Source organism: Leptodactylus fuscus, chromosome 4 (assembly GCF_031893055.1).
Source record: "Leptodactylus fuscus isolate aLepFus1 chromosome 4, aLepFus1.hap2, whole genome shotgun sequence".
Classification (NCBI taxonomy): Eukaryota; Metazoa; Chordata; class Amphibia; order Anura; family Leptodactylidae; genus Leptodactylus; species Leptodactylus fuscus.
Genome location: NC_134268.1, coordinates 134,284,632 through 134,306,959, shown reverse-complemented (window position 1 = coordinate 134,306,959; position 22,328 = coordinate 134,284,632). Strand labels below are relative to the sequence as shown.

Here is a 22,328-nt window from a genome sequence, read left to right as displayed (position 1 = left end):
GAGCTGCGTTTCAGAGGTGAGTGCGTTCTTGAATGCAAGTACTGCCTCTTTATAACTAAGGAAGTCTTCCTAGGAGTGGATTTTCTTCTAGAGGTATTCTGCAACCCGTGAGGCAAGTCTCAGTTTTTTAGTCAGGTCAGTGTACCAGGGCTGTCTGTTGATTGGTCGGGCTCTGGTGTTTGTGAAGGGGGCCACAGAGTCAAGGGCTGAGGTAATTGTGGTATTATAGAAGTCAGCAGTGGCATCTGCATTCTGGAGTGAGGATATGTCAGCGAGTGGCAGGAGAGAGTCTGACAGTGTGTGGATGTGAAGGTGGTTAAGGTTCCTGCGGGGGGTATTGGTCTAGGGGTTGGTCTAGGCAGAAATACCCCACATTGTGCTGCTGGTAGGATGTAAGGGAATCGCTGTTACACTAGTAAAGCCTTCTAGCAACCAATATGAATTAAAAGACGATTGAAAGATTACGCCAATATATAGCAGAGATATGGCAGATAAAATTTATTAATGTATGAGGGGGCGTGGCTAGCCGGCAAGGAGAGAGGACGCGTCTGCTGGAGCTCCCGGCATCTGCGGCCTTCTCCTTTCGGCATCTCCTTTCTACTTACCTGCTCCTGGTCGGTGACGCCCGGCGGTGAGTCCCTGGATCCCGGCGGTGCCTTCTGGACCTTCATTTTCGGCCTCCATCCCGGTTCTGCTGGCCTCGGAGGCTTTGCGGCCTACCCGCCGGCCTGTCCTGCTGCGCCATCTCCACATCCGGTTCCCTCCTGTGGATCGCGGCGGCCGGCTCCCGTCTTCCATCCCTGCGCTGTGGCAGCGGCTGCTGTACGGAGGTGAGCGGTACTTCTTCTGACCCCCTGTGTGCTACCTCCGGAGTCCGGTGTCTGCCCCTGGCCTGTGTGGAACCTGCAGTGCGGCCTTCATATTGCTTTATTGGGACTGGCAGTGGCGGCGGCCATCTTGTGAAGCGCCTGTACTCTGCGGTTTCAGGGGGGTTGGGAGAGTGTTGAGCCCCTACACTACCATCAGGGGGGCTCCTCTCCTTCCCCCTGGACTTTTCTGGTCATTGCCTCCTGCTCCCCTGCCTGAGTGATATTACTTTCAGTGAGTGTTGAGCCCCTACACCACCATCAGGGGGGGCTCCTCACCTGCCACCTGGACTGGACTTTACATGTTATTTGGCCTGCTCCCTGCCTCATCTGGTTGAGCCCTTTGTGAGTGCAGAGCCCCTACTCCACCACCAGGGGGGGCTCCTCACACTGGGCTCCCGTGGATTTATAGTTGCCTGTGTGTCCCCACCGCTGGCTCCTTATCTCACCATGTTGGATTAAATCGCTAACAGTGTCACCTCCGGCGGCTCTCAGCTGATTGTTAGGCTTCTTGTTATATGGCCCCTACCGCCCTGTTGGATTTTGCTGCTGTCTGACCTCCTGCACTGCTCCGCGAACTTTGTCCCTGTCGCATAAGTTTGCCCTCCGGCCTCACTGACTTCGGTTGCATCCCTGACCTTTCCTGCTGTCTTTATTATGCCTCGGAAGAAACCATCCTCCTCCAAAACCCCTAGGAAGCTATCTGACTTCTTCTCGAGCACCATGTCGCGTTCGATGCCTTCTTCACCTTCAGGTTCCCGCTCTCCAGCGAAGTCGCCTCCACGGTCTGAATTAGCGGACTCTCTGCCTGAAGTGGGCTCTCTCTCAGCCGATCGTCTTCCCCTGCTGGCTGATGGTGGTAAGAGAAGTTTTGTTGTGTCTCCTCAGGGTTCTCCATCTGGCAAGGAACCGGTGTGTAAACGGGTCGCTGATGTCCTACCTGCTTCTGTTGCTACCTCTGATTTTGTTCATTCGGACATTTCTGATTTTCCGGCCTCCTCAGACCCTGTAACGTGTGATACATTGAAAGGGATGCTTGTTCTTCTACAGGCGGGGATTAACAAGACTGTCTCCTCTGCGGTGGGCAAATTGCGACAGGATATTGATGCTTTGGGAGAGCGGTCTGACCATCTTGAAAACAAAATGGAGGAATTTTCGACTGCTCATAATGACTTGGTTGATGCTTACAACACCCTGGAAGCGGAGGTCAGATGGCTGAAAATTAAAGCTGCTGACGCTGAGGATCGGTCTAGACGCAACAATATTAAGATCCATGGTGTCCCCGAGGATGTGGCATCGGAGGACTTGGCGGCCTATGTTCAACGCCTCTTCAAGAAAATTCTCCCGCGACTTACTGAGCTGGAGCTCACCCTGGATCGAACCCATCGTATTCCAAAAGCGAACTCTGCTCCTGTGGATGTCCCGAGAGATGTGTTAACAAGGGTTCATTTCTACCAAGTCAAGGACTCGATTCTTGCAGAAGCCAGGAAATGTGGCACCTTCCCAGCTCCGTTTGCATCCATTTCCCTGTTTCCCGATTTATCCGCAGCTACTATGCAGGCCAGACGTGAGTTGGCTCCCATCACCAAGATCCTCAGAGACAGGGGCGTACGGTATCGTTGGGGCTTCCCTACCAAGCTGCTGATTCCCCGCAATGGGATTTTCCATTCTGTCCCTGATGTGGAGGCGGGCATGTCCCTCCTCCGTAAATGGAAGCTTGCCCCTGCTGACTCTCATTCATCTGTGCCTGAATCCTCAGTGCGGCCTTCTCATCTTGCTAAGGAATGGACTGTGGTGGGCGGTCGTAAGTGAATCCGTTAGCCGCCTCGGCGGACTGACTTGCCTTGCCTAATGTTATAATTTTATTTTTTGATTTAGGTGACCTGTGTGCCTTTCTAATACTCACTCTCGCTGAGTGTTACTGACCTGTTTTTCTCCCCCCCCCCCAGCTGATTACTTTTGGTTATTCGGTGTTTTTTGACACTATGTTATTTTGTTCGCATTCTTTGTTCTTGTTTCATACCTGGAATGTCGTATGCCTATTATGCCTGTTCATACATATTTTATGCATCCTTGTTTTTCTGTGTAGCCACCTGGGTCTTCCGCCATTGTTCTTTAGATTATCGCTATGGTACTCCGTATCTCTTCACTTAATGTTAGGGGTTTGAATAGCCCCTGTAAACGGAGTTCTGTCTGGAGGGAGGCCCGTCGCCTTCGCTGCGATGTACTCTTCCTCCAGGAGACTCATTTTTGTGTTGGCAAATGCCCTAAGTTCTCTAATCCCTCTTTCCCTCATATATATCAGGCTTCTTGTAATGCTAAGCGTAAGGGGGTTCTTATTGCTGTGCGGGATTCAGTAGCCTTTTCCCTTGAATCCACTTTAGTTGATCCCGGGGGTCGGTTTTTGGGGCTTAATTGCCTTATTAACAATGTTAAGTATACTTTAGTCACTGTTTATCTCCCGAATCGTTCCCAGGCGCAGTATTGGAAATCTGTTCTCTCCAAGATCCAAACTTTTGCTACTGGTATGTTGATCATTGGGGGGGATTTTAATTGCTTAGTAGATAATTCTCTAGACTCCTCCAACCCCAAGAGACGCTCCCCTATATTGTCTTCCTCTTTGATTGACCAGGGCCTTTATGATGTCTGGCGTTGTCAACATGGCGGGGAACGAGATTATAGTTATTTCTCCTCTTCGTCCTCCTCTTACTCCCGTATTGACTTTTTTCTCACTGATAAAATTGGGCTGATGCAGACGGAATCTACGGATATTGGGCTGATCACCTGGACTGATCATGCTCCAGTGTCCCTCTCTCTACATGAGAAGTTCTCCACTGCTATGCCTACCCAATGGCGCCTGAATGAGTATATCCTAGATCACCCCTCTTATGCTGAGCACCTCCGTGAGGCCCTGAGGGAATATTTTTCCCTCAACTCCCCTTCCGTATCAGACCCTCATGTGCTCTGGAATGCTCATAAGGCGTATATGCGAGGGATGCTCATTCAGGCGTGCGAGAGGGCAAAAAAGGAACGCTCTAAAGACATAGATGCTACACTTCGCTCCCTATCCTCCCTCTCTGCAATTAATAAGCTTAACCCCACTCCCTCTGTCTCTGCTGAGATTCGGCAATGTCAACTCCGGTTGCAGGGCCTTCTGGCTTGTCAACAGGACCTAGCTTTTAAGCGTTTTCAATGTCAGGCCTATGTGCATAATAGTAGGGCTAGCGCCTTTTTAGCTAGAAAAATCAAACAGTCGCGTCCCAAAACCCGTATTGCTCACCTTGTGGATGACTCGGGTACTAAAGTAATTGACCCACGCCTTATTGCAGAGCAGTTTCGCTTATATTACACTTCGTTATACAATCTTAGGGATGATCCCCAGACGTACCAGCCATCTAGGGAAGAAATCGATCGATTCTTAGATTCTGTGGCCCTGCCCCGCCTTTCCCCTACGCAGTCTGCCTCCCTAGCCTCGCCTATCACTTTGTTTGAAGTTACGGAAGCCATAGCCTCACTGAAACCACTAAAATCCCCTGGCCCTGACGGCTTCTCAGGGATCTACTATAAGAAATATGCAGATATTTTGTCCCCTTATCTTCTAGCTGTGTTCCGGAAGGCAGCGGAGGAGCAATGCTTCCCGGAGGAAATGTTGTCGGCCACTATAGTGACCATCCCTAAACCCGGTAAATCTCCCACTGTCCCGGCTAATTTTAGACCTATTTCCCTCCTGAACACGGATATCAAACTGTACGCTAAAATCCTTGCTGAGCGGTTGCTCCTCCTTCTCCCCCAGTTGGTCAGTCCTGACCAGGTGGGTTTTGTATTCGGTAGACAGGCGCCAGATGGCACACGGAGGTTTATAGATCTTATTCAGAAAGCCGAAAAAAATGGTACGCCTTCTCTGCTTCTGGCTTTAGATGCTGAGAAGGCTTTCGATAGGGTCCACTGGGGTTACTTAGACAGCCTTTTGGATAAGTTTGGTATGGGGTCAGTCTTTAAATCTGCTATTCTGGCTCTGTACTCCCACCCGTCGGCTCGTGTGCTCTCATCGGGCTTCCTGTCTGAGCCCTTTCAGATCTCGAATGGTACTCGCCAGGGCTGCCCTCTTTCCCCTATTATTTTTGCGCTTGTGATGGAGCCTCTGGCGGAGTCCATTCGGTCGGCGGGAAATATCGAGGGTATTACTGTGGGTCGCCAGCAACATAAAATCGGCCTATATGCTGATGATGTCATACTGGCCCTGACTTCCCCTGGTTCCTCCTTGAGTGCTGCTACGGAGGTCTTGGAGGGATTTGGTAAAGTTTCTTATTATAAGGTAAATTCCTCCAAATCACAGATATTGCTTGTTCTCATTTCTCCTTCGCTGAGACGGGATCTCTGTTCTCAATTCCCCTACCAATGGAATGACTCCCGTATAGCTTACCTTGGCATCTCCCTGACGGTCCCTAGTTCTGATCTGTTTTCTGTCAATTACATCCCCCTTCTGACCAAAGTTACTTCTCTTCTTGCCTCTTTCTCACAGCCAATGTTGTCTTGGGCGAGCAGAATTGCTATTGTCAAGATGATGGTGTTACCCTTAATCTTGTATATGTTCCGTACAGTTGCTATCCCCCTCCCTGACTCATATTTTACCAAACTTCAGTCCATTCTTTCCAACTACATTTGGGAGGGTAAGAGATCCAGGGTTCGACTTAAGGTGATGACACGTCCTTGGTCCCATGGGGGTGCGGGTGTCCCAGATGTTAAAAAATATTATATGGCGTCTGTCCTAGATCAACTTAGGGTCGGGTGGGATGAGACTTCTAAATGGCGCTGGGCCGAAATTGAGGAATGCCTTCTGGATGCCCCGCTTATGAGTATTTTACGCCCTAAGGATTCAAGTCTGCCCGCCACTTCCCCTCCCTTACTGAGTATTAGGGCCACGGTGTCCGCTTGGCGTTATTTTTTGTCATATACTTCCAGAGAAGACCTGGTCCCTTTATCAAAGCTACCCATACTATATTTAACCTCCTTTCTTCCCCAGCTGCGACTCCGTGGTTGGGTCTCTAGGGGTCTCTATAGAGTGACACAGCTGTTTACGGACGACGGGTTTAAATCGTTCTCAATGTTACAGGAAGAGTTCCAGCTCCCTAAAGCGGATTTTTTTAAATTTTTGCAGTTGCGTCATTTTTTTCAATCCTACGAGCCCTCTAGATTGACCTTTCCCAGGCTAGCTTTAAAGCTGTGGAATAGGTCCACGCCTGTTAGAGGTGGGTTATCTGTGTTTTATGGCTTTTTCTCTGTCCCTCCGGAGCGGGTCAAGCCTCTTCACCTGCTCCGTTGGGAGGCGGATCTTGCCAGAACCATCCCTCTGTCTGACTGGTATACGGCAGCTGGGTTTGTTAAACGTGTATCTAAGGGGGCTGCACATTGGGAAACGGCTTTGAAAATTATGCTGAGGTGGTATAGGACTCCGACCCAGTTGGCGCATATTGATCCTTCTTGTTCTAGACTCTGCTGGAGGGGATACGGCCAAGTAGGTTCATTCTTGCATCTGTGGTGGGACTGCCCTCCGGTCTGAACCTTCTGGATAGCGGTATTTCATTTCATGTCCGCCATAGCTGGTTTTGATATCAGTCCCTCTCCTGGTCTCGCCCTTTGTTTCTTGGATATTGGTAGTTTCCCCTCGGAGATGCAGGTCGTCCTGGGTCAGATCGTGCTCGCAGCTCGGGCCATGATCGCTCGCCAGTGGAAGTCCGCTCTTTGTTTGACCTTAGCTGAACTAGTTCACCATGTGAACCTGGCATGTACCTTGGAACGTTTGTTGTCTAACAAAAACCATACTTATGCCAAGTTTCGATCCCAGTGGTCTCTCTGGATTTCGTATGTGGAGTCTAATAAGGATGTTCTATCTCCTCGGCCTCAGGCCGCCCCCAGGGGGTCCCCTTGATTTCTATTTACCTACTATGTTATTACCCCAGGTGGCTTTATTTTGTTTTATTTTATTTTATCGTGTTCAATTTTTCGGATGTATTTTGTGTTTTTCTGGTATTGTATTCAGGTATGTGGTTATGTTGTTTATGTCATTGTTTGGTTTTCTTGTTCTTTTCTGTTCCTATTCCGTCTCCCTTATTTCTCTTTTTCTTGTTTCTTTCCTGTTCCCTTCTGGTTGTGTTCCCCTTTTCATTCCTTTCTTGTCTTCTTGTAGAATTGGTGTCTTTGTAGCGTCTGTATATCTGGTCCTTTGGTCTTTGTATGTTCGGTCATGTTTGTGTCATTCATGTATTTGAGCTACAGCCCGGAGTTCCAGCTTGCGATTCCTATTCTACTGCTTGGACGTATGCCGATTCTTCTTATGTTTGTTATTGCTTTTTTTATTGTATTGTAAAAGCTTTCTTCTTTTCAATAAAAATCATATTTAAAATAAAATTTATTAATGTATTTGGGTGGTACGACTGTCTGAAAAGCAGAGAATTTCACATTTTGAAAACTGCAATTTTTATTCTTAAATTTCTATTTTTTAGAAATACATACAAAAATATTGATCACCGTTTACCACTAACATAAAGTACAATGTGTTGCAAAAAAAAAAAAAAAATCTCAAAATCACTTGTATCAGTTAAAGCATCTCAAAGTTCTTGCCAAATAAAGTGACACGAGGCCTGGTCCTTAATGCCCACGTTTTATGGGTTTTTTTGTTACATATTTTTCTATGCTCATTTTCTTTATTATAGGTCATTTGATGGGTTTTTTTTTAATGATTACACACATTTTTATATAGCTTGATCACTGGCAGTGTTGTCATATATATTCTTTATGTTACCCCTTGGTGTATAAACCACTTACGCTTGGTGTTACTGCCCATTGCAGTGTATTCTTTTCACATTAATTGACTATTACTAGCCAAGTCAATCTGCCCTCTCTTTATTTGATACTATATATGTATGCATTATATAATCTATAATTCTCGCATTTGTGCGCGCATACATAGGATTTAAATGATGTCAAACACTATCGCGATATTTCATGGAAGTTGGTGCATTAGACATCCAGATAGCTGCTTAATTAAGCTCAAACAACATGTGTTATGCTCCCTATATATGGGTGCCTCACTGATCTCCACTCACAGGTCCCTGATGAGGCAGGGGTGAAACGTACATTGGGGCTGGGATGGAGAATGTGGCCCCTACATTGGTAACACTTGTATTTTTTGCATATTGTGATGTTATTTACATTCATGTACCTCTTGCATAGTGTAGGTGGATACACGCACCTTATTTAGCTGCTATACCCATCCTTAACTGGAGCTGAACAAGGTATTTATACTTCATAATGCTGCTCTAAGTCACTTGTGGCACAGTGCTTTTTAAATTTTTATTTGCATTACATAGTTAAAAAACTCATGTTGTTTCATAAGATTGTGCACCTTTACATGTTATTTTCGGTGATATCATTTAACATTTATTTATTGTTGTATCCCCACGAGTTTACATATGAATTACTGGTTTTACTGTTTGTCCGGACCACAACCTCTTCCTTTTTATGTTTCTAATGATAATCATGTGACTCGTTAATAAAACTTATCCTTCTAGGCAGTATAGTATAAGTAGTACATTAATGCCAGTTTGATTAACTCCTATAGCTCAGAGATTTTTAAGTTATTTATGTTTTTTTCTTTGGTCTAAGCCCTGAAAACATTTCATCATGAACAGTTTGCTTCTTCTGCACTTCTATATTCATGGTGTTTCTGACAGCAGAAAGACGTTCCTGAGTAAATTCAGATGAGAAGTAGCATCTTCTAACCTCACTATCTGAAGGGTCCCCAGGTAACTCCCATTCCTCAAGGAAATTTTTGGACACAGATGAGATCGTCCAAATCTGGTTCCATAATTAATTTCCTCTTAGCCAAAGGTTGTGGTTCAGAAGGAAAAAGAAGCAGGTAGGACTGGATTTCATACTGAACCATCCCTTTCTTGACAGCTGTTCCTCTATTTTTTCAGTGAAAGACTGATAAAAGAGTTTTGGAAGTGGAAGAAAGCTTATTCCCCACCGCTAATTTGTTAGATTTGCAAGATAAATCTAGATCTTTTCTCTAAATAAATACATGACAATAAAGGAACCTCAATAGCTATACCATAGAGGACTCCTCTCCTGCCATTATGACAAACCGATACAGATGGTCCTATCCTGAGATGAAAGCCTATTTGTCTGGGGGCTTTTTAAAACCACCTTTAATGACCTGCGTACTCCATTCCACCAATAACAATGGCCGTTGTCCACCTACTCCTTCAGAATGCTAAATTTTTAAAATTTCTCTCTTTTTGGCGCATATTCCCAAAACTGGAATTACATCAACAAAACCTAAAGTGACAAAGTGCATCCCAGCATGGAAGGCAGGCAGAGGACACTACAGGCCAGAGATCCTCCGAGGAAGGACCAAGGCCTGCAGTACTCATCTCCACTTTACCAGAATGGTGCAGGAAGAGATGGTACCACCAAGAGTCTCCGGAGACATGATACAGAACTGCAGGAACAGCTGCACTGGACCCCACTCTGCCATACAAAACCTCTGAAGATGTAGGAAAGGTGAGGCTATTTAACCTCTCGTGTGCATATCCTGTCCATAATAAAGAGTGGAGCTACAACCTCCTGTTAGTGCGGCCATGGAAGGCATTTGAGAAAATTATAATTTTGTAATTTTCTATCCTTCTATACAAAATGTAACGCTAGTGAACAATTATAATCTCTGTCATACCTAGAGCAGGTTTCAGACTGACATTGTATGGGCACTTTATTACTCATATATTATGGGTGTCACCTCTGAAGTTCCTGCTATTCAGATTGCAGTTAGAGAACCATAATTCTAGATCTGATGACCAGGAGTTTAGTCTGTATTTGTGGTTTGTCTTTTCACCCATAGTAACCCAAACACGCTATTACATCCATCTGAAGAATGACAAAAACTAGTTTTTTTTTTGTTTTTTTTTTATGGCGACAGTTAATGGATTTAACAAAAGAAACCAAACTTTTCTGACGGGTGGAAAAAGGTCCATCAGTTAAGTTTTATACATTCATCTCTAGTGATTATCCATAATCGTGTACGCCATTATTGTAGCACGTAACTAGAGGCAATCAGCATAATTTACTCTATAAAGGTCAGGTATAGGTAGGACAGGGACCATGTCAAATGGAAACTATTGATGACCATGTGTAAGTGTTAAAAGTAAGTGTTTGATGCAGAACTTTGGACGATGAATATCTTTGTCACATTGCCAATAAAAGTCGTGATTATATTCAGTGGGGTATTACATAAGAATATCCCTCTAGGCTGAAATTCTAGCCTGGAGGGGGAAGGGCATTTTAACAACCGATTTCTCAAGCTCCAAGAGTGCCATCAGGAAAATTGCAAAAAATAAAAAAAATAAAAACCCAAAAAAGTAAAACTATAAAATGTTGTAATTAAAATAATAAATTGCTAAATTTCTGAATTCTGTTACTAATGACGATGCAGTTGATTCATAAATCATGATTTCATTTGTTTTTAAGTCACTTATTCATATACATAAAAAAAAGGAAACCATTTGAAAACAAAATACAAAAGGTTCATACAATTTATAAAGAAAACTGCAAATTGTATCAAAAATACAGACATGTTTACAAATCAATATTAATCTGTATTGGCAAGAATCTCATTTATGCCATGTATTCAGCAACTATGTGTAACACAAACATCCAAATAAAAAAAATACGATTTTTTTTTTTCAGAAATAATATTTCAAAGTTCCTCTTTCGTTTTCGACTTTGCCCGGTGTTCTTCAATAAATTTGGAAAAACCTTCTAGATCTCTGTCATGACCTTCAAATTTAATAGGATTATGTTTATTGTTCTTTGGTGCAAAATAAATTGTTGGAAATCCTTCTACTTTGTATTGATCAATGGGTATATCATTGGCAGTAGCATCCATCTTTGCTATAACAACATTTGGTACTGATCTGTATTTTTTACCCAAGTCATTGTAAATAGGTTCAAGAGATTTGCAATGACCACACCATGGCGCATAAAACTCTATGAGAACATCAGAGTTTTTATCCATTACAATCTCTTCAAAGGTTTTTCCAACTACTATTTTAACAGGCCCTTTATTGTTCTTGGAAACAGGTTGAGACTTCAGAATTGGAGTGAGTTTTCCTGTGTTGCGAAGAAAGAAAAAAAAAAAAGTTAAATTAAAACTACACATAAGGGGAGTCCACCACCTCCACTAAGCATAACTCATTACCAGTGTGTTATCAGAACCTCCCACGCTCGTATACAAGTCTTCTCCCGAGTTGCACCACTTCTCTGGAATACTTTACCCTGGACAATCAGATTAACTCCCAATTTCTACAGTTTCAAACGCAAACTAAAGACACATCTTTTCAGACAGGCCTATCACAATTTCTAACGTAAACCCTTCTGTACTATAATTAGAATCCCCAAAATTTAACCTTCCTCTGTCCCCGTTCCCACATTACCCCACATGATATGATGTCTTTTCAGGCTAACTTTATTTGTCTAAGCTCCATCCACATGTTACAGGACACCACTAGTGATGGCTCAAAGTTTTGTTTGTGTAATGACAGTAACCTCTATTACAGAATTGTCTGAATACTGTATAAGCAATGCCTCCCCTACTACCTCTTGTGTCTCCCTCTACCTCATCGATTGTAAGCTCTTGCGAGCAGGGCCCTCAATCCCATTGTGTGAAATGACGTTCTTTGTTATGCATCTGTCTGTATTTGAACCCTACAAATTGTACAGTGCTGCGGAATATGTTGGCACTATATAAATAATATTTATTATTATATTAAGGGCTTCAATTTTATGACGTTCACTCTGCAGATAGAATACAGGTGTCATGTCATTTTATGTTTCGGTGTGATTCCGAGGATACCAAATTTCTATACAATTAAATTTTAACCCCCTTAAAGATCTAAAACTTTGCATATTTTTTTTTCTTAAAGTCGCCATATTCTGACTTTTTCATACTTTCATGTATGGGGATGCTTAGGAAAGTCGAAGGGGAAATGGCAGCCACTACAGATGCTATTACTGTAATTCCGCCACTGATTGTAACCTTTTATTTATAAAAACGATTTTTTATTTTTTTTTATTTTTTTCCTATAAACCATTTACCTTTCTTAAATTCCAAGACAAACTCTCTCAGTGAATCTGAATCAAATTCTTCAGGCTCTTTAGCATATTTTTTACCATTGGAATCCAAAATCGCAACATTTACTTCCTCTCCACTGTCACCTAATCCGAGGTCATTTAGTTCAGATGCATAATCATCTTCATTAGCAATGCTGAAGGTGTATTCTGGAAAATCTTTGGCGACATCCAAGACTTTGCTTCGCCAATACTGTGTAGCTACAAATATTAAGAACAAAAGATGAAAATTCTACAAAATATTTAAAAAAAAAAAAAAAAAAAAAAAAAAATCAAAAGAAAATTGGACAGAGGTTTAACAAACATTTCTATGGTGTGATGTGGGATGCACACACTCGAGAGCATATAATACATATAAATTCTTACCTATTCATATTAAAGGATGGTGAATGCCACTACGATTTGAAATTTCTTAATCTTAAAAGTCAGGAACCTCAAGTTTAAAATCTTCAGCTATATTCCCAAATTATTGGCAAATTTAACACACAATATACTGATATATGTCAAATTAGTGGAATGTAAAATGACTCCATTTTTGTCTTCAATTCAGTTTCACTTTGCACAGTTTAAACAAGTTAAGCAATGTAAACCATTGACATACCAGTACGATGGTCAAAACTGAAATCTACAGTGTAATAAACAACCACAAGTGGGCGCTTATTGTATCTTTTTGCTTCATTTGCTTTTGTTCTATGACCAACCAAAGGCAGAGCATGCTTCAGGACATGATCCTTCAAGTCTTCCTCACTTGTGGAATCCTGCAGGGATTTTGAAAAGACAAAAGGACAAGGTAACCAAGTGAAAAAGAACTATTTTATAGTTACAGCTAGTACATACACACTGATCTATTTTGTTACCAACAATGCCCTTTGACCCAAATGACTAGGCTTAAAGCACACGTGCAAAAAATTAAAAAAGTGGTTATCTAATAAGGTTGACAAGCTCCTTATGCCCATGGCTGTGGAGTTGGTAGCCCTGAATCAGACTCCCTCTCCAACTCAGTAAAACGAGCGATTGAATGTATAAATATGCAACAAACATTGCATCAAATAATATTGTTAATCATACAGTATAACTAATCTCTTCTGGACCACCCATGGACTATACGCCTGGAAGTGGTTGCCTTGTTCTACAAGGACGTACCAGTACATCCCTGCAGTTTTCAGCAGTTGCACAAAATCGTAGTAAAAAGCCAGTAACTAGAGCCAGAGTAGCTAAAGTTAGAAAAGGTAGGGACAGTTTATTACTGCCCCTACTTTCCCGATCACTGTGTACCCAGTGCTCAATGAGTGCTGTATACACTGTTCAGGGCGCTGCCATGATGCGGTTCCCCTCGCAGTCACGTGATCAGAGTCTTATAGCTGCTGGGTCCTAATTGTGTTCTCTGATTTGTTGGTCACTGGGTTATGCAGCATTACCTTATTTGGGCTTTTCGCTCTCTTTATATTTATGTATATTTTTCTCTGTGATGAATTATATTGGATTTCACTACTGTGTTCTGTGGGTAAATCAGTTTGGCAGATTTGAATGTAGACCAAGTCACCAAAATACAGAAGCAGCATTATTCTACCAACATTATTTTGGCGCATTTCAATCAATCATTCTGCATTGAACAAATTGGTAAATATAAATACTAGGCAATTACAACTAATATTAGAAACACTTATGTAACTTACCATGACTTTAAAAAGGTGATGTTTTGGTTCATACTTTGACTGAAATCTGTCAGGGTGAATAACAAGTACCTGCCCGGTTTGCACTTTTAGGAAGCTTGCAACATCTGAGTTGAATGTATGATAAAACTTGAAATCTTCTCTTAAAGCATTTGCTGAAATATTAAGAAAAGAAAATTACTGTAACCACAATTAGCAAGATATGTCTGTATTAGCAGAGAATCTGCTTTTATATAAAAACAGGAGTTGATTCTGTTTCTTTGAAAATTTATTAGATACATAAATATAAACGCGTTTTTAGGGAGTAAACACTTAAAAGGATCCTATCATTTAAATACTTTTTTCTGGTTGACACGTAACTTTAGATGTGTCCTCCGGGCAGCCGTTCGCATGAAATTCTGGTTTTCGCCGGTATGCAAATGAGTTGTCTCGCAGCACTGGGGGCGGGCCCCATTGCTCAAACAGCACTGGAGGAGTCCCCAATGCTGCAAGAGAAGTCTACAGTGCCACCTCCATCTTCTTCAGGAACGGTGTCTTGATGCATCTTCTCCTGGGGGGTTGGCTTCAAACTTCTAGGCCTCGGGCAAAGCAGACTGCGCATGCCCGCCAGCCACAAGAAAATGGCCGCTTACAATACTATGTGAGTGGCAATTTTCTTGTGGCCGACGGGCATGCGCAGTCGGCTTTGCCCTAGGTCTAGAAGCCAAACCCCGGAAGAAGACACGTAAAGACCCCATTCCTGAAGAAGATGGAGGCGTCACTGGAGAGTTCTCTTGCAGCATTGTGGACGCCCCCCCAGTGCTGCGAGAGAACTCATTTGCATTCTGGCGAAAATCAGGATTTCAAGCGAACGGCGGCCCGGAGGAGACATCTAAAGGTAGGAGATGAATAGCCTTTCTTAAGGCTATTCCTACATGTCAACCATAAAAAAAGTGTTTAAATTATAGGATCCCTTTAAATTACATATGCTCACTGAATATAATTTTGTAGAATGAGGAATATTCTAATATACAATCCTTAACCACTCAACCATGCCAAAGATGGGTTGCTCTGTGATTCATACTTGCCGAATTTCATTTCTTGCACCATAATTGGATTAAGAGTACCTTTTAAAGTGTCATAAAGACATGCAAATCAGAAAGTTACTACAGCGAAAATTGTGATGGAAAGGGAGGAAGGACTCTTGTCGTTCAGATACAAAAATACATATATCTGTAATTCAATGACAGTAAAAATCAAATATCCAAAGATATCAAGCTAGACAGGTATTGCAATGAATAGAAAATCCCTTGACTTCTATTACACACTCCCTATGGTAGCAGTGAGCAGAGTCTGAAAAGGTTGCGAAACGGTGCCTTAGAGAATGGAGAGCATTTTAACTGAATAGCATACAATTACAAACAAAGAACACTTCTTGTCCAACAATGTAATGTACTGTCATGTGCCTATTTTGGCCCAAGACAAAGGAATAGTTTTATACAGTCTTCATAAAAGCACACACTAACCTGCATCCTGGTAAAGCTGAAATTCATGGTCATTATTGCTAAGGAAAATTCCAATAACTACAGCATCACTTCCATCTCTTAAGTGCTCCTGTACTTGTTTTACAGTCTGGACTAAAGTTGAAGGTGGGCCAGACTGTTCAATCATAAAGTCAATAATTCCTAGTAAAAGAAAATAAGAAAAAGGCTTAATAAAAAAGAAGTGTAGGCTAAAGTAGCAAATTAAAGGGATTCTATCATTAAAAAAAAATGTTTTTAAACTAAAAGCACGTAGGAATAGCCTTTAGCAGGTCCGCACTGCTTTTTTTAAAATTTTTCTTCTTTTCTTTATTATGCCAATTATACTCAGAGGCACAGAGAGAGGCGATACTCCTGTGATCAGAGAGCACAGCTCAGTCATCGGTTGTCTTCAGAGGAGACATCAGGAGCAGAAGACAGAGGCAGCACTTGAATTGATGACAGAGCTATACTCTCTCAGCACAATTAGCATAATGAAGACAAGAAAAATTCAAAAACGATAGCGTGAACCTGCAAAATAAAGGTAAGTGATGAATAGCCTTTATAAGGCTTTGTTCTTTTAGTTTAAAAACTTTTTTTTTTGTTAATGATAGAATCCCTTTATTGATTTATGCAAAGTTACGCTTTGTTGTTTGTATTTTTCATACTATTGGTCTGTTTCAGACCTTGTTGTATTAATATAAAATTGCAATAAAAAATTTGAATTGTAATAAAAATAAATCATGAACAAACACATGGCTCCCTTCTACACATCATAGACAGACACAGAAGAGTACAACGTAGCAAAATAGGAAGCCCTCTCACACCAAGTGCTTCATTCACATCAATATAGGTCAGTACTTCTCAATGTTCTATATCAGGGGTAGGCAACCTTTTTTTGTTCAGCGTGTCCATTTAAATTTTAAAAAAAATCAAAGATGAGGTCTTCGGAGTGTCAGTCAATAATTGTAAAGCTGACGACACCTACACTAAAGTCATATAGCACAAACCACAACATGGAGGTGCTCCAAGCGACATGTGCTTACCACTATTTGCCTGGATACATATGTTCTTTTCCATTAAAAGCAATACGAGTACATGTGTAACCCACAATTAGTGGGTTACACATGTACTGGATGCTGCATCCAGTCCTCGGCCATTAGCAATTCAGTTTTCTGTAAGTGAAACGCAGATTAATTTCAGTCACTTTTAATTCCTGGCGGCGCAGTAACAGCAAAACTCTATAATTGAATCTAGTAACAGTGTCACCACGCAATAGAATCACATTAAGGCTGAGGCCCCACATTACAAAAATGCAGCTTTTTTGTTGCACATTTAGCTGCTTTTTTTTCCGTTAAAGCCAAGAATGGCTATTAAAGGAATGGTAAAGGAATGGTAAATATATAGGAAGCTTCTTATATGTCTCCCTTCTGATCAATCCACTCCTCGCTTCAGCTCAAAAAAACAAAGCAAAATCAGCAACAAAAAAAAGCTGTTTGTGCAACGTGGTGCTTTAGCCTAAGGCCCCCACGTTGTGTGAACACAGCTTTTTTGTTGCATATTTTGCTGCATTTTTCTGAGCCTAAACCATGAGTAGATTGAGCAGAAGGGAGACATAAGAAGCTTGCTATATATTTCCCATTTCTTCTGTAGCCATTTTTAGCTTTGGTTGAAATATACCGCATCAAAATCTGCAACAAAAAACGCTGCGTTTTTGCAATGTGGGGCCTCAGCCCTCCTGCCCACAAATGGCACGGATGTGTGTTTCACTGACCTATATGTTAAAAATGAATTGACAGGGACGCAAATGCAGACAGATATAGAGTATGTATAGGACAGATATAGGACCTGCTCCATAATTTTCAGCTCTTCAATTTCACCCAGATACACAACCACAAAAAAATTGCAGTATATATGGGTCAATTGAAATGTATAGGTCTGTACTTTTATCCAAAGTTGTGGATAAAAAGTCTGGACATGTGCATTACAGGTTAGTAACTCCATGTGCCTCATAGTAATAGCAGTTAACCCCATCATGTCCTTCACATTAACCCATGTGCTTTACATAAGGGATACTGATATGTGAGGCATGGAGATAATAAGTAAATATCTTCATTATATAGGTCCTTTATTAGTACCTCCATATGTCTCACATATCAGTAACCCTTATGTGAGCCACACAGGTGTTAGTGTGGAGGGACATGATGGGGTTAACTGCTATTAATGTCAGACACATGGAGTTACTAAAACTAAATTAACCCCAAATGCCTGACATTAATAAGAACAGTTAGTAGCACAAGCATGTACCTGGTGTTTTTACTTTCACTTTGCTGAGCGGAGCTTCCTCTCCTCCTCAGGGCTTCAGATTGAAGGAGCTCCTCTCATGTAGCAGCAGGGTCCAGAGAGCCCTTATCCTTTACAGTGAGAGGCTCACCTCTGATTGGTGGTCAGTGAGAGAAGGGGGCGTGTCCTGTACTTCAGCTCTAGCAGAGCACTGAAGGGACGCTCTCTCAATTTAATGCATGAAGGTTGTGGGCTGGCTGCAGTGCCAGCAAAATATGCCTCCCGTGCCACTCTTGGCATGCGTGCCAGGGGTTGCCAATCCTTGTTCTATATGATTCTTTTGCGACTTCAGAGGTTTTTTGTAGTTCTCACGCAGATCTGCACAAGGCCAACATTAAGCATGCAGATTTTGAGCAAAGACCAGACCTAGAGTGTACTATATCTATTCCTCTGTTTTGGCTTACACCACTTTTTTTTTTTGGCTTTTCTACATTTTCAAGGTTAATTTGCATAATATCTTCCCTCTCAGGGCACTCTACTGGGAGGCTTTTTTGAAGGCTGATTTTGAGGCGGATTCAGCGTCAAAATCAGCACCAAAAAACTCTGTGTGCACTGACCCCGAGAGGAAATCCAGGATGAGTGTGGAAAACTGTCTGTTTAACAAAGACAAACCTCTCTACAGGTAGACCATACCCTAATCAACTGAAAACTGAGGGAGCCTTCACACGGAGTTTATGCTCGCTCATTCTGAACATAAAACTCGTTCAGAGTGAGCGGCGTAAAAAACAGAACCCATTGAATTGAATGGGTGCCGGCATACGCGCGCTCCCCATTGAAATCCATGGGAGGCTTTTTTACCTATTGCTTTCAATGTGATACGCACATATCACATTGAAAGCAATAGGTAAAAAAAGCTTCCCATTGATATCCATGGGGAGCGTGCATAAGCCGGCACCCATTCAAGTTAATGGGATCTGTTTTTTACGCCACTCACTCTGAACGAGTTTACGTTCAGAATGAGCAGAGCGTAAACTCCATGTGAAGTCGCCCTTATACACACTGCAAGACCAATGCGGACACATTCTGTTCTGCACTGCAGCGAGCAAGTAAGGGACATCAAGAAGAAAAGTCACCAGCATCACACTGCAGCAAAAACACCCATGTCAGATCCTATGCAATCTATCACTGATCATATATTCCAACATTCCCAATTTTAGAAGCTCAATCCCAGGAACTGGGCTGCTAAATGGGACACTAAAGTGTTTGCAGGTGGACTTAATAGGCCCAAATCTGAACTTTAAGGCTGGGGCCCCACATGGCATAAATGTGCAATTTGTTCGCGGCGAAAGCGCCGCGGGGGGGGAATCTTAAAGTTTTATAGTCAGGGCAAAGTGGATGGGATTCTAGTTAATACCATGCCCATTTTGCAGTAAAAACCACAATGCGGGCACACTTATTTCCAAACCCAGCGCAGTTTTGGAAGTCGCAGCATGTCAATTATACCTGCGGAAACACTGTCAGTTTCCCCATAGATATAACGGAAACAAAATCTGCAAAGGAAACCTCTGCAAACATTCTGTCTAAAGCGCTGCAGGAAAAACCGTGATAAATTGCCGCCTTGGGTTTTCCTGCAACACTTCTTTGCTGCAGGATACCCCGTGGGGACTTAGCCTAAAAGTGTCAGCAAGTATCATCAAGGTTATGCTAGATTCACAAAAGCATTGCAACTCTGTTCAGGTTTGTCAACAGACCCAAACAACAGAGACGGATCTCTAAAACAGCAGTTACATACAGAACCCAGCAGACCCCACTAACTATAATGTGCTCAGTCATTTTAAACAAATTGGTGCAGGGAAATGATGGATATCGTGCTGAGGACATAGAATGGGAGAGGAAGCTATGTTGGCAAAGAGAAAAACCATGATGGGGAGCAAGATTTATAGAAAGCTGCCATAATGGGGGCCAAGAATTGTGAAGTAATCTTGAACTAGGTAATGTGGAGGCTACTAGAGGAATAAAAGAAGAGTTGGTGCCCCCTTTGATAAGTTTGTGGGTTGGAGTGACTTGTGTACAGTCCCCTGGTTGTTTTATTTGTCTCAGTATATGCCCTGGTCTGTGTAATATGCTGATCTGATATTTTTGTCTTTGTAATAGTCTGAAGCATAATATACCAGGTTTTTGACTATCACCATTGTTTGGGGAGTCTACATATTTGCTTACTCAATAAGACACTTCAACCTGCGTTCTGTATACCTTTTCTTTGAGCCAACCACACAATTTTGCACAGAAAAATATTCTTTATCGTCTCAAAGAGGTTTCGCTGTATTTTTTAAAATATATATTACACATACACATAATCTATACACATATACATACATAAAGATATATCTGTATATGTGCATTTATATTTTTTCTGGTATTTTTGAAAGCCCTATGGTGAAATACATGTAGAACTGACATAATGATAGCATGATGTGTTTAGATGAAAACCCCACTAGCCCCAACAATGGATACAAAAACGATAACAGTTGTAAAACTTACAGTACTTGTGATTTTTTTTTAACCTAAAATCACAGTACAAAAACCATGTATTACATTGTTATGCAATAACTCATTTTACTTACCATATTTTTCTCGTGGTCCATTATAATCATACATTTTGCCCTTACGAAAAATCTTTAGTGTGGGATACCCAGATACATTGTACTTTTTGGCAAGTTCAACTTCTACGGTGGCATCAACTTTTGCTAATAGTATTGGTGGAGTACGTTTACTAAGCTCCTGTGCAGCCTTTTCATATTCTGGTGCAAGCCTTTTGCAGTGTCCACACCTGTACAGAAATTGAATGAAACCAAAGGAGGTTGGTATGAAAAAGTTAAAAGTTGCATTCTTCGTGGATTCTCCAACTTTACCTCTTGACAAGAGACCTCTTATGTTTAATTTGTTTAGCCACTTCCCCTTACAGAAAAGTTAGACAATATATGGCTAAGATTATTTTGAAGTCACAGAATCTGAGTGTTTTAATATATGACCAGTTATGTTATAATGCTTTTGTACTGGACGGACATCTGTATTGGCATGTCATTTAACTTTTGTCACTATTACCCTTTGGTATTTTGGAATATTTCTAGATTAAGTTTACAATGAACATAAACCACATTCAGGCTGAATTATATTACAAGTTGATTTTGCAGTCAGTTTCACCTATTGTATTGCAAACCGTAAAATCCACTGCAAAAAACTCTTGCAACCTCAAAACATAAAAGCTATAATATTAACTTAACTACACTGTATCAAAAACGGTTGTTCAGGATTTTGGATTTGATGGCCTCCCTCTCGGCTAGGTTATAAACATCTGAGTGGTGGGTGGACTACCAACTTCCTCCTCCCAACCCCCGCATCAATTAGTTGTACAGGGTTGCTTCTGGTGCCCAAACTATAAGCACAACACAAAGCTGAAAGAAGTTGGCTCCATGCCCTATGTAGTAACCAGGTGCTAGGTTAGTTCCCATTGAAACCTGGTCACCATCTATTGACCGGAACCATTTTTCAGTTATGCGTGTTGTGTAGTTCTGGCAATAAGACCGATACAGCTGATCATTGTGAGGGACTGCTGTCAGTCTCTGAGTAATCAGATATTTTCCATAAAATTATTAATCCTGGAAAACCCCTTTAACAGGGATTTACATATGCAGTGTAATAATTTTTGCTGTGGATTTTCTCTATACAATTTGTACCAATACTCTGACCAGAACCATATTTTTTTTTTCTTTCAATTTTTATAATATGTTGTGTGGTCTCAGGCAGTATATAGTGCTTACTGAAATCACTTACCATGGTGCATAAAATTCAACTAGCATTACATCTGCAGTTTCTACCACCTCATCAAAGTTTGCTTCTGTTAATATTATTGTGGCTTCAGGTGGAATTGTCCAATTGGGATCTGAAACCTCTTTAACTTTATCTACAATTGCTGTTAAAATACAAAATATGTTTGTTGTTTAACACTGTAAAGTAATGAAAATTTACACAAAAAAAACCACACATTTGGAAAATATTAATCACTTTAAAGAAATGCTCAGGTTACTTTTTCTCATCCATTAGGTACCTATTCCCTCAAAATACATAATTCAGCCAGTATTACCTTATTTAGTTCTAATTTTCTATCTAAAAGGTCATAACTCACCAGATAAAGTGTACAGAAGATAAAGTATTAAGTAAACCACAGTTCAGCATCCTTAAAGTGTAACTATACTTTTGTACAGCTTTTGCTTTTCCAGCAGCATGAGCTTTATTAATAAATTTGAGAGACTTTAACCCTTTCCCACTGAGCTGTACCATTACTTTGTCATAGTACAGCGCAATAATGTCAATGCCACCAGAACAGGAGCTGTGCCTGCGACACGACTTTTCCGCTGAATTACACAACAAAAACCAGTGACTGGCCGCCGAAGTCAGAAAATACTCCAACTCCAGTGGTTTAACCCCTCAGAAGCTGTGATCAATGGCGATCATAGCATTTAAGTGGCAAGCTTATGACCCCACAATGAGATTCAAAAAAACCAGCTCTCAGTAGAGAAGCAAAGGAAAGAATTACTCAGTCCAGGATTTCATAGAAAAGAGACAAATTTTAAGTAGATTACAATAATTTACTAATGTCACAAATGCTGCCAGAAAATCAAAAGTTGTCCGAAAGTTTAATTACAGCAACTATAGACTTTTGGTCCAGAATATACATATATACATATATATATATATATATATATATATATATATATATATATATATATATATATATATATATCTCTAGCAGGAGGACCCAG

General features: G+C 41.4%; 1 protein-coding gene across 1 annotated transcript in view; it reads right to left on the bottom strand.

Annotated features, from left to right (window-relative positions):
* Positions 1-10,529: 10,529 nt before the first annotated feature.
* PDIA4 (protein disulfide isomerase family A member 4) overlaps positions 10,530-22,328 on the bottom strand; it is a 24,372-nt gene continuing 12,573 nt past the window's right edge. The window contains exons 4-10 of the mRNA XM_075271126.1: positions 21,340-21,478; positions 20,130-20,335; positions 15,229-15,387; positions 13,727-13,878; positions 12,652-12,808; positions 12,018-12,251; positions 10,530-11,033 (exon numbers count right to left, since the gene is read on the bottom strand). Of these exons, the coding sequence (XP_075127227.1) occupies positions 10,621-11,033; positions 12,018-12,251; positions 12,652-12,808; positions 13,727-13,878; positions 15,229-15,387; positions 20,130-20,335; positions 21,340-21,478 (1,460 nt within the window). The 3' untranslated portion in view covers positions 10,530-10,620. The remainder of the gene's footprint in view (positions 11,034-12,017; positions 12,252-12,651; positions 12,809-13,726; positions 13,879-15,228; positions 15,388-20,129; positions 20,336-21,339; positions 21,479-22,328) is intronic.